Source organism: Apodemus sylvaticus, chromosome 4, assembly GCF_947179515.1.
Source record: "Apodemus sylvaticus chromosome 4, mApoSyl1.1, whole genome shotgun sequence".
NCBI classification, from domain to species: Eukaryota; Metazoa; Chordata; class Mammalia; order Rodentia; family Muridae; genus Apodemus; species Apodemus sylvaticus.
Window position 1 is genome coordinate 54,720,421 of NC_067475.1, and position 12,919 is coordinate 54,733,339.

Genomic DNA, 12,919 nt, shown 5'->3' on the forward strand with positions numbered 1-12,919 from the left:
ACTTCCCAGCTAATAGATAAAAAGTATTTGTTTTACAGATGCGGACGTTGGCAGCCAAGCATTGTACTGAACACAGGGACCCCAATGGAAGAGCTAGGGAAAGGACTGAAGGAGCTGAAGGGGTTGTATGGCTCTAGCCACATGTGTAGCAGAGGATGGCCTTATCTGGCATCAGTGGGAAGAGAGGCCCTTGGTCCTGTGAAGGTGCAATGCCTCAGTGTAGGGGAATGCCAGGGTGGTGAGGTGGGAGTGGGTGGGTGCGTGGCGGAACACCCTCATAGAAGCAGGGGGAGGGAGATAGGAAAAGGGGTTTGCAGAGGGGAAACCAGGAAAGGGAATAACATTTACATTGAAATGTAAATTAATAAAATATCCAATAAAAAATAGAAAGAAAGAAGTATTTGTTTTATTGTTTTTATTTTATTATAAATTAGGAAGAACATAGATTTATTTTCACATAAATGAATAGATGCGAGAGGACTTGTTTTGCTTTTTAGTGTTTTCTCTAGAAAACCATCTTCCTACATTATGTCATAAGTAAAATATTTTGGAGAAGACCAAACATTTTAACCCTTGGCTGCCCAGGATTGAGTTAGTAGTATCTCAGCTGGCGTCTCCAACGCTGTGCTTTGGAGAGGTCTTCTGCAATGGATTTAATCATTTGGTCGGTAGTTTTTTTCAATTTTGTTGCTGTCCTTAAGGCATGATCCAAAGGCGAGTTTAAAATCTACAGAGAGAAAGTCCACATATTTTAGTTACATAAACTTACCAAGGTCTCTGATAACTGGATTCACTCATTATTAAACGTTACAAGATGGAATTTTTGGAGCATTCTGTTTCCACACGCTTTTATTTCTGTTTTCGAGGGTTGGTCTCCTAGGCAACCAGTCTGAGATGGAATGTATTTGTCAAGGAAAGGGAGAGGAAAGAGATGAACACGGGACTGAGGAAAGTGAGTCAGAGGGAGAGGGAAGCAGCCCAATGTCCTGTTCCCAGCCCCCTACCCCAGCCCCCTCCCCTCCCCCACCCCACCCCCACTGAGAAGAACAGCTCTCAGGGGACCAACTGATACCACACATGCATATGAAAGCAACCCAGGGTTGGTGTCGCCAGTCTGCACATAGGTGGTACCCCTAACAACAGTCACTGGAACAGACCCGGCCTTCAAGCCTGGGCCAGGGGAATCCTGCAGAGGAGGCACCACCCACCGAATGCTTTCTCCAGGAAGTTTCCCTTGGATCCAGTTTAGGAATAATGCTGTAGCTGTTGAGGCCTTGCGATTTTAAGTTAGCACTGAGCAGAAATTGTTCTTAACAGAACATTTTCTGAAATCCACCCTATACTGGTTTGAGAGCTAGCCGTTCTGTGCTCATTAAGGCCGGGTGCCCGAGCTACAAGGGTTTCTCCATCCTCACCTTAGATTCCATTTCTTCCATGCTACTGCTGGAACATAAGGATTGGATTCTAGGAATCCCCGGGAAGGGTGAGGGTGTCACAAGGTCTGACGTAGAAGTCAGGTAAGTCTTGAGATGTTTTCTAGAAGACAAAAGCATATTGTTAACCTATGTATGGCACCACACACACACACACATTCTCCCTCTAGGCTCTGTGAAGGCTGTGTGCATGTGTGCGTGTGTGTCTGTCTGTCTGTAGCTGAGGGACCCTACCTTTTACAATATTTAAGACCCGCAGGACCACAGGTGAGCTTCAAGGAAAAGTGGTTGCTATGGCCAATGAGGTCCGTTCTTCCAGACTGCTCGTTTGTTTGTTCTTTTGTTTTCTTTTGTTTTGTTTTGTTTCTCCAAAACAGAAAGAACCAAGATTCCAAAGAGACTCTTCTTTCCTTGTTATTCTTTTGGGGCCAACCTCTTACCCTGTATATTTATAAAACAAATTCACACAAATGCCAATGATAAGACCTTGGCTTGAGTTCACCCAAGCACGCCATGGCTAGGCATGGGGGAAATGAAAGCAGCGACTCCAAGTCAATTAGTTTCCTCTGTGCCACCTACCTGTGTCTGTCATATGATAGATGCAGTGCCCAGACACTGGATCCAGGCAGACCGCTGCACAGCTCTGCTGAACTGTTTCCCTAATCTATATGAAGAGGGGTGGTCACAGGAACTTGCCTGTAGAAGGTATGTGGCAGAGCCTCCTGCACTTGGAGCCTGCATTTGATCCCTCTGCTAAACATAATTTTGAGCAGATGTGTGAGCAGTACCACCTCTAGGGTGTCACTTCACATGCATGTCACCTCAGAGTCTCTCTGCCCCTATCATGTTCACATCAGTTGATTCTGAAGTTCGATTAGCACATGGGACGGGGCCATTTTCCAGATGAGAAGCATTCTGCCTCAGGGTGTGGCAGTGTGGTTCAATAGGAAGTACAGGGGCTTTGGAGCCCTCCCCCATAGGGAGCACTCAGTGCCTCCAACGGGAGCACTGCATTGTTGAGTACTCCACTTGCAAGTCTTTTAAAATGTGTTACATCATCATGCGTGCTTTTGATGCATTTGTACAATGCGTTCTGATCCTGCTCGTCCTTCTGCCATCTTGGTCTCCTCCCCTCAGCTCCCTTCCCCTCCACCACCACCAAGTCCCCATCCCACTTCAATTCTTTCTTTCTTTTTTTCTTTTTTTTTGGGGGGGGGGGCTTTATTTTGAGATAATGTATAATTTTAAGCCAAGGACCCTTCTTGGTGTTTTATGTGTAGTCTTGGTGAATCTGGTCCTATCATTCCCATTGTACAGGAAAGTAAAGACTCAGGGAGGATAAGTCACCTTTCCAAGGACAGAAATATAACATAAGCTCAAGATGTCTCCCAAAACTACATTCTTTTGTTAATTTGGCTTTCTTTTTTTAATGATTTTTTTCTTTCTTTCTTTCTTTCTTTCTTTCTTTCTTTCTTTCTTTCTTTCTTTGCGTGTGTGTGTGTGTGTGTGTGTGTGTGTGTGTGTGTGTGTGAAAGAGAGAGAGAGAGAGAGAGAGAGAGCTCACACACTCATAGAAGCCAGAAGAGGACCCCAGAGCTAGAGTCTCAGGCACACTTGAGCCACCGGGTGTGGGTGCTGGGAGTCAGACTTCAGACCTCTGTTTACGCATTTTTGTTCTGTTTTGTCTCCTGAGACAGTCACCATATCCAGTCCTGTCTGCCCTGTCTTGCCCTGTAGTCCAGGCTTGCCTCAAACTCACCCATTCTCTTGCTCTGATTGCAGGTGATCTGAGCTATGCCTGACTTCAAATATTATATTTTAAATATATTTTAAATATATTTTAAATCATTGTACTTTTCTGGGTAGCAGGCTCAGGCTTGGATTCGTCTGGATGACAAGCCTGGATCGCCACTCCTCCCTGTTGTCGGTTCTGTCTTAACCTCCCAAGAGGCAGCTTCTCGGTATCACCCCGAGCCAACCGTCCAGGACCCCAGCCGACCCTCCTGTGGAGCCAACCGTCCGGGACCCCAGCCGACCCTCCCGTGGATGGCTGCCTTGGTTGGCCCTGGCTCCAGTTTCCGTTCCTCTAACCCAGTCCTTGTTTCTCACTAGCTGCAGTGATTTTGTTTGTTTTGTTTTGTTTTGTTTTGTTTTGTTTTGTTTTGTGAGACAGTCTCCAAGCTAGTCAGAATTCCTACCTAAGCCTTCTGAATGCTGGGACTGCAAATGCAAGTCATTCTGCCTGACCACTACAGTGGTCTCTTACAATTCTACAAAAGTCCCTATCTTAAAAGTCCCTTGGCTTCCCGTTGTTCTGAAGAATCTGAAGACCTGCCTTCGCCTGCCGTGTCTTGCCCCTGCCAAGCCCTTTGGGCTCCTGGCACACTAACTGACAGGTTCCTGAACGTGCCCGAGGGCCTTTTCTACTTCACAGAAATTTACAGAATCAAGGAGCACCTTGATCTAGGGTTCTTCATGTCCCTCCTGGTGTCCTGTGAGAGTTCATTCGGACTTTGCCTTCAAGCTCAGGTTCCTAAATCACCGAATAAGGTCATCAGGGCTCCGCACGCTGCCTTCCCGCACTCCGCTCCTCCACCAGAAAACAGAACTCAGGGGCAGACACCACTGCCGCCTCAGCCTCCACCCAGAGCACAAAGTCCTGCCTTGGGCACTTAGACACTGGCTGAAAGAACAAGTCAATGAGTGAAGTAACACCAGAAAGGTCTAGGCTTGAATTCCAGCTCTGCCAGTGACCGTCCAGGACAAGCCTCCTGTTAGGTAGTTAATTCGTACAGTGTATGTACCTGGGTGATGAAACTTGATTGTGTGTATGTGTGTGTGTGTGTGTGTGTGTGTGTGTGTGTGTTTAGAGAAGATGGGCGAGGGCCGCCATACCTGGCTCTGATTTTGTTCTCAGTGATAATAAAATACTTACCCTGCCGCAGGATCGCGCTCATCTTGAAAGGGTTCTGAGTTCACTCTCCAGGACCAGATCCATTTTGCTTTTGAACAAGCTGAAAAATGTTAGCTGTGATTAAATTCAGAGTATCCAAATGGCCTTCACCGACCTTTGAGGTGGGGGCCAGCGTGGTACACACTGCAAGTTAGTTCCAGGGCAGCAGGAGTGACAGCCTGCCAAAAACAAAATGGCAGAAACCTCCAAGTGGTGGGGATGTCTTCTGCAACTTTGCAGTACGGATGAAATAGTTCATAGAAACGTAACAACTGCGTGAGCAACAGACTCAAGGGGCACAGAAAAGAATTTTCTTTCAAAACCTCAGAATTCATGAAAAGAAACTCAACTTTATCTTTAAATTTGTATTGCATTTATTGATTGATCATGTGCGACGCACACATGCCACCGTGCTCATGTGTGGGTCAGGGGACACTGGCAGGAGTCGGCTCTCTCCTCCACCACGAGTCCCCAGCACTGAACTCACACCGGCAGCCTTGGCAGAAGGCCCTTCACCAGTGAGCCACCTCAGTGGCCCTGTTTCTGGTTTGTTGAGAGTCTCACTCTGTATCCCAGGCTGGCCTTGAACTCACAGCAGTGCTCTTGACTGTCAGTATTCCAGATGTGAACCATGATGACCAACATGAAACTCTGGCATAAAACTCAAGTAGAGTTCTGAACACTGAGGCAGGAGAGTTGCCAGAAGCCCAAAGCCAGCCTGGGCTGGAAAGAGAGGCCCTGCCTCAAAATAACAACTATTTATATGTTATATTTATATAAATTATATTTTATATATTATATAATAGATATTATACAAATATTTATGTATTTGCATTTAATTTACTTGTAGATATTTATTTATTAGCAGGTAAGAGAACAGGAATTTATATTCCCTGGCGGTTCATTATGTGACCAGGCGTTCTTTTTAGCTGCGGGCCACTACTTTATCTGGTAAGCATAGGGAGAGTGCTGCTTCCAAAAGGTAAAACCCAAGTGCATTCTAGACTCTTCACGGACTTTAGGAGCAAGGATTTTAGGAAACAGAAACTAATTCCAGAAGGGAAACTAAATGATGAAGAGAAACATGGATGGTTACCAAGGAAACCAAGGAAACAGCCAAGGAAAGGAAGAGACGTGTGTGTGTGTGTGTGTGTGTGTGTGTGTGTGTGTGTTCACTGTCTATTACAGTGTATCGGGGCATCTGCACTGTCACGGAGTGCATGGGGGTCTGCACTGTCTATCACAGAGTGCATGGGGGTCTGCACTGTCACAGAGTGCATAGGGGTTGCACTGTCATAGAGTGTGTATGAAATGCACCACTGCTCTCACCCCAACCTGCAAGTGTTCGTGCTTTTGAACACTTGGTTGCCAGCTGACGGGGATGCTCAGAACTGGAGCAGCTTTGGGTGGAGGTGGGACTTAGCTGGAGGAGGTGGGACTTAGCTGGAGGAGGTGGGACTTAGCTGGTGGAGGTGGGACTTAGCTGGAGGAGGTGGGACTTAGCTGGAGGAGGTGGGACTTAGCTGGAGGAGGTGGGACTTAGCTGGAGGAGGTGGGACTTAGCTGGAGGAGGTGGAGCACTGGAGGGCGGGTGTTCCGGACTACAGGCTGGTTCTGCTTCCAGCCAGCGCTGTTTCCTGACTGTATGTAACCAGCCTCCTCCATCCCTACCACCATGCTTTCTCCACTGTGCTCTTTCGGCCTTGAGCCACAACAAACCCTCCCTCGAGTCAGGAATAATACGACTGTGTGTTATTAACACTTCAGTTGCCAAGGACCCCCCTTTCCCCCTTCGCCATTCCTCTTCCTCCTCCCTTCCCACTCTGATCTAAGTCACTGTTGTCTCAGAGAGAGGCTCTGTTCCTTTCCACCAGACGACGATGACAATAAGCAGAGGCAGTTCCTCTGTGTTGGGTCATGAACACAGTTGCTAATGAGTTCAATCTCAGTCGGCAGTGTCTTTAAATGTAGCGTTTACTGGAAACGGAAATACAAATTTGAAATGAGCTCCGTGCCATGGGAGTCAGTTCTACGGACTGCAGACTGCCGCCAGACAGATTGCATTGCCTCTCAGATGAGACGCCCGTAGGTGCTTCCATCCGCAAACTTTACTGAAGGTTCTTTTCCAAGATGGAAGGAAAGACGCCCTCTCGTGTATCTACCCCTAAGCCACTATATGTGCCCTAGCGGAGCTCAGGATCACACACCAGTGATTCTGTGGCATTTCTCATGTATGTCTTAGAATACCAGGGCTGGGATATAGTTGAGTAATAGAGCCCTTGCCTTACCTGTGTAAGGCTCCAGCTCCATTCCTCGTACCACAGAACGGGAAGAAGAAAGGAGGAGGGCATCAGGGGGATGAGAGGAGAAGGGGGGCGTAGAGGAGGAAGAGAGGCCCAAAGACCAAGACCATAGTAAAGAAATCCACTGTGGGCCTTCTGCAGGATCACAGTGCCTCCCTTCAGGAGAGTGTGTCCAGTCGAGGATTCGTCAGCTGGGGAGGTGGGAGAGAGGCCTGGCTAAGTCACGTGAGTGGCATTCTTTGGTCTTGGGCGTTGGCAGTTGTGAAAAGTGAGAGACATTCTGCCTAGTGCTCGCCTCAGAGAGGACGAATTCTAGAGGGACGGAGGGAAGGACTTTGCTGTCTGAGAAGTGCGCATGGCTAGCCGCTGACCGAGCAGGATGTAGCTTCCGCCAGCTCCTGCCCTCACAGCATCCTTGGGCCTGGCTTTTAGTATTAATCGTATTTGCTTTGTGCTTTCATTTCTTGGGTCCAAGTCCTTTTCAATTAGGAATGTCTTGGGCCGGGCAGTGGTGGTGGCGCACGCCTGTAATCCCAGCACTCTGGGAGGCAGAGGCAGGCGGATTTCTGAGTTCGAGGCCAGCCTGGTCTACAGAGTGAGTTCCAGGACAGCCAGGGCTACACAGAGAAACCCTGTCTCGAAAAAACCAAATCCAAAAGGAATGTCTCGGGAGGGAGGCGCCGTGCCCTAGTCATCTGTATAAGTAAATGGCGGAGTTTCCATTTTTCCCCTCAAAGATTGCAAATGTTTACATTGGGAACTACCAGCAGCTTGCTGAGGAGTGTGCTCTGGACCCTGAGAGGGAGGGTAATGAGTCAGCCACCCGTTGGTTCGGAGTGCTTGCTTGCGGCTGCTTGACCGGTACAGCACCTCTAACATCACAGTCTCCACCGCACTGACAGCATCTGCCAGTTCCCGGCCCCTGCTCAGCCTCTTCGTCAACCCCGTGCAGACCTGAATTTGGAAGCGTCTACTAAGTGCAGGAGACCCGCCTGGGCTGTCTAGGGAGGGCCGGGGAAATGCAGTTATTGGCACAGACTGGGTCATACAGGAGATGTACTTACAAGATGCAGAGATTTTATTTTCATGTAAGAAGTGAGACTGGACAAAGGTATATCCTCCACTGTGATTTGAGTCATCTTGTCCTGGAGTGTCATATCTATAATAAAATTCTAAAAGGGAAAGGTTGGAGATACGGCCTCCGGCCTGGCAATGGCAACTTTACAGAGCCCTCCTGGAGCCAAGCCAGCTCACCTTTCTGTGGGTCTTCCTCACAGACTCTCCGGGAGCTCCGAGTCTTGCTTCCGTAGACCTCACATGTGTTACTCTGTAGCCCAGTGCCAGGATCAGGATAGAAGCTGAACCCTGGATCAGAACCTAAAAGGGTGCCCAGGGTGTAGGTTTGTTAAGCACGGTCATGTGAAGTGTGGAGAGTAGAGAGCCGATATGCTGGGCACACTGGCTGTGACGGTGCCAGGGAAGACCAGAGTGTTTAGAGGGGCAGGCCAAGCAGGGGAGCGTGTAAGCATGACCTGTGTCACAGATGGGGTGAGTGTAAAAACCTGGGGTTGAAACCGGGCTCTGCCGCTTACTAGTGGTGATGGCTGAAAACATCTACATTGATTCTTTCATATCTTTTATCTACCTACCTATCTGTCTGTCTGTCTGTCTGTCTACCTACCTACCTATCATCTATTTGTTTATTGAAGTAGGCTCTCCCCACATAGCCCTGGATGTCCTGAAGCTCACTCTGTAGACCAGGCTGGCCTCAAACTCACAGAGATCCGCCTGTGTCTGCTTTCTGAGTGCTGGGATTAAGGTGTGCAGCACCACACCCAGCCATTACTCACTTGGAAAGAAGGCACCTGGGCTAGGGTTAGACAGAAGAACATTCGCCTGGCATACACGATGCCCTGGGCTCCATCTCAGCACTACGGGGCAAAGGAAGGTGTTGGTCTGAACCGTTGGCTATGAGTTTGTGTCAAACAAACCATTTGTTTAACAAAATAAAGCAGCAATGACAGTCTACTACCCCGCCCCCTCCCTCATCCTTGCTCACGAGGAAGCTGTCTGTCAGACAGCAGTGACAAGCAGAATGGCCTACTGAAGGCTCCGTTGAGTCTCCCTCTCAAAGACCATGTGAATGACCTTCTCTGGAGCCAGATCCTCTGGTCCCTAGTGAAACCTTCAGGCAATCTCAGCCCTGACAGACACCCTCCCAGGGAACTCTCTGCCTGAACCCTCCACTTGCTCCCAAATAGCCACAGAAGCTGCCAGGTAAGGAAGGCTGCGATTTTGAGTCATTAGGTTCTAGGGTACATTGTTATCAAGTGGGAGGGAACTAATACACCAAGTCTTTGACCCAGTTAATCTCTCTGAGTTGTATTTCCTTACCTGTAAAACAAATACAATTCCCTTCTTATAACGGTGTTATAATAATGAAAAGATAATGTCAGTAACATCAAGGGCTCAAGGGGATGGAGAGCTAATTGAGAAGCTACGAGCATCTGCTGTTCTCACGGCAGGGTGTTTGGTTCCCAGATCCAAATGGACGCTCACCACTGCCTGTTACTCCAGTTCCAGGGGCTCCAATGCCATCTCCTGGCTTCTATCACTGTGGGCTATGCATGTGGTATGCATATACACACAGCCAAACACTCATACACATAAAAATAAGTAAGTCAGGCATGGTGGTGCACGCTTTTAATCTCAGCACTTGAGAGACAGAGGTAGACAGATGTCTGAGTTTGAGGCCAGCCTGGTCTACAGAGTGAGCTCCAGGATAGCCAGGGCTGTGTACAGACGTGCCTCAAATAAATAAATACATCTTTTAAAAATGTGTTTTTTATGTTTTGATATGGATTTTTATCTACTATATATAAGAACATAAATCATTTTATATAGCATAAAAAATAATTCTCCCCAGATGCAAACATGGTTGCTATAGCCCATGACACTTCCACTGGGGAGACAAAGGCAGGAGGCTCAGGAGTTCAAGGCTGACCCCAGCTACACAGAAAGTTTGAGGCAAGCCTGGGCTACACAAGGCCCTGTCTCAAAAACCAACACAGTGCTGATGGGAAAAAGAAAGACCCTCCTTGAAAGGGCTTTGAAAATTCCTGGTAAAAGCATCAAGTTTCGCAAGTGTTCAATCCATGAAGCCTATTTGAAGATTTAGTGTGTGCGTGTATGTGTGCACATGTGTGGGGGGAGTGTGAGGGGTGGGGGGGTTGTGCACGCGCGCGTGTATGTGTGCGCGTGTGTGTGCATGCACGCTCAGGCGTCTGTGGAGACCAGAACAGGGCTTTAGATTTCTGGTGAGCCTCTCAAATTTGAGTGCTGGGAAACGAATCCTGGTCCTCTGCAAGGCCAGTGGGCATTCGTCACTGCTGAGACATCTTTCCAGTGCCCCAAAGCTCCTCTAACAAAATGCTGAGCGCCCACAAGGCGCTGGCCACAGGAAGCATGCGCAGAAGCATGCTCTCTGGCCCGCCCCTCCAGCTCAGGTCTGAGGAGCTGATGCTGATCTGGGTCGCCTCTCTATCACCCTCAGCACTTTGGCCAGGGTACATCTCTCAGCTTTAAATTGTCTACAGAGCAAAGTCGCTGACTAACGTCGCTGAGTCCCACATACGCATGCCCCGGCTGGCCGCTCCCACGCCCTGCCTCCCCCAGCCCTCTCTCTGCCTCTGTGCAATGCATGGGGATGAGTCAGCAGCACCTTCCACAAGGCTGGTACCTTACCAGGTGCAGTTATGGGTCCAGCTCAGAGCACGGCGTCAGGCATCATCTAGAAGCATGCCTTGGCATTCTACTTAACCACTCCTTAAGCCGCCCATTACTAGTTCCTCATGTTTTGAAAAAGGGAAACAAACACCATCCTAGTCAAATGTCACGCTATCACAATGGCAGATGGCAGGCTGGGACTCACTGTGAGCGGATCCAACAGAGAGGGATCGCTAACAACTGTGTACACCCAACCCCTCCAACTCACCGAGAGGCGAATCTTGGGGCGGTGTTTTTTCGTGGATTCTACTGGAAACCTTCCCACAGCTGGTCCTTCTGTGGCCCCTTTTCTCCATTTTCTGTTTCCTTAAAAATAATAATAAGGTCTTAAAATTTTAGTACTCGTGTGGGTAAACTGACGACTTAAATTTCTCTGGTATTCTCCAGGCTGGTGAGATAGTTCAGTGGGTAGGATTGCTTGCCTGGGATTGCTTGCCACTGAGCCTGAGGGCTTACGTTTGACCCTCAGAACCTACATGTAGGTAGAGAACTGACATCTACAAATTGACCTCTGACCTCCACATATAGGGCATGGCACATGCATACACACACACACATACACACGCACACGTGCACACACACTGCTTCATCACGTAAAAAGAATACACATTTTGAAAGGAATTTGCAGTACAGAAATATAACAATTGGTGCTTTCTTCATTATGCTATATCAAAATCGTGTGTGTGTGTGTGTGTGCTGGTTTTATTGTTTCAGGCAAGATCTCACACTAATCCAAGCCGGCCTGTAACAGCAATTCTCCTACCTCCAACCTTCAGTACTGGGACTTCAGGTCAAGCCATTACTCCTGTCTCAGAACAATTCTTGTTTGGGGAAGAAGCCATGCTATACATTAGCACTGGTTCACATTGCTCTAAGTACAAGCTAAACAGTCCGCAAAGTGTGTTTTGTCGGAGGGGCTAATGCCTGGGAACCGGAGTTCACGTAATGGCCACCAGAGGGCGTCGGAAAGACGCAACTACTGTCAGGAGACTTCCCTCCACACAGATTTTAATTCCTACAAAAGAATTTTAATTAATAACAGCTCTTAACAACTCTCTTGCTCAGCCCCGGGATACAGTAACAGCCCCTGGAGGAGAGTGCACACTCTAGTGGGAAAGGCACGGAGTCTAGGGCATCGTGGGACAGATGGGACAGGTTTGGAGAGAGAACCCCATTTGGTGTTTTTGGGGTTGAGGCTGGAAAGCCAGGCCCTTTCCAGCCCTTTCCTACTCTTGGAAAAACATGTCCTCCTCCTGAGTCATATATTTCCTCACACCTCATTTTCTGTCTCCACCCTCTGTCTCTGAGGCCTGCGAACATCTGCTCTCTGAGGGAAAGCTTGGATATCGTTCAAGTGAGTTCAGGCCAGTGCCATCGATTACACTTCTCTGCTGCTTTTAGACATCTCTCCGCACTCAGATCTGGCCAAACAGAAGAGCCAGGAGCAACTCTGCTGGAAAAAGCCGGTTTCCAGCAAGACAAAGCAGCTCACATTTATTCTCCGACCCCAAGGCCTGCATCAGAAACAGCCCTCGGGATGTATGTTAATATATCCCATCAGAATATTCACATTTAGGCAATTTACAGTTGGTGTGTCAACAAACTTCATAAATGCAACCCGTTGACGACAGTAAATGGCTTTGATGAAGACTGCACAGTGAATAATTAATTCCTCACCACTCCATGGAAGTTATGATTCCAGTTCCCAAGTCATGGTGGATACAGTGACTTCTCACATCAAAGTCACAAAGTCACATGTGTGATTTTACATTTTCTTCCCCCCACCTTCTCTGGCACACTAGTCCTGGCAGGGGCTGATTTGGGGGTGGGGGGGTGGGGACTTAAACTGGGAATTTGGAAAAGAAACAATTGGTACTTTAAGGCTTAATCAATTTTTTTTTTGAGTCAAAGTCTCATCGTGGAACTATGTAGACCAAGCTGCCTCTAACTTGGAGATCTCCCTGCCTCTCCTAGGATTAAAGGTGTGTCGCCACGCCCAGCAATCAACATCTTTTATAAATGTCAAAATATTTCATTAGGCCTAATAAAAATCATTTTTTAAGCATTTCCAAATCTGGCTTGCTAGTTAATTCAATCCACTAAAAATCGAGAGCCTGGGCTGCCCAGGTGGGTAGGCTCAGCGGTGCCCTGTGTCTAAGGGAGAATCAAGGGCTGCAGTGGACTGAAGGCTGGAAGTTCTCCCTAGCCCGTGCCAGCAATGCACGGGGCTCTGCAGCCCAACCCCAAAAGAAGAAACGCTGCTTCTTTTTCTAGGGGCAGAAACTTAATAAAACACTCATGACAGGCCGCTCCCACGGAAGATGGCTTTCTAACAGGAAGCTCCATTCCTCGCTCCCTCTTATCGCTCTTATCTGGGCTGTTATGTACTTAAACAAAGGTTGCAAAACAGTTCCTCCCTCCTTGACTCTTGACCTTTCCAGGTA

General features: G+C 48.1%; 1 protein-coding gene across 1 annotated transcript in view; it reads right to left on the reverse strand.

The window, feature by feature from the left end:
- Positions 1–592: 592 nt before the first annotated feature.
- Aknad1 (AKNA domain containing 1) overlaps positions 593–12,919 on the reverse strand; it is a 31,604-nt gene continuing 19,277 nt past the window's right edge. Inside the window, exons 6-11 of the mRNA XM_052178523.1 lie at positions 10,684–10,781; positions 7,944–8,066; positions 7,754–7,861; positions 4,369–4,447; positions 1,416–1,536; positions 593–727 (exon numbers count right to left, since the gene is read on the reverse strand). Coding sequence (XP_052034483.1) covers positions 593–727; positions 1,416–1,536; positions 4,369–4,447; positions 7,754–7,861; positions 7,944–8,066; positions 10,684–10,781 — 664 coding nt within the window. The remainder of the gene's footprint in view (positions 728–1,415; positions 1,537–4,368; positions 4,448–7,753; positions 7,862–7,943; positions 8,067–10,683; positions 10,782–12,919) is intronic.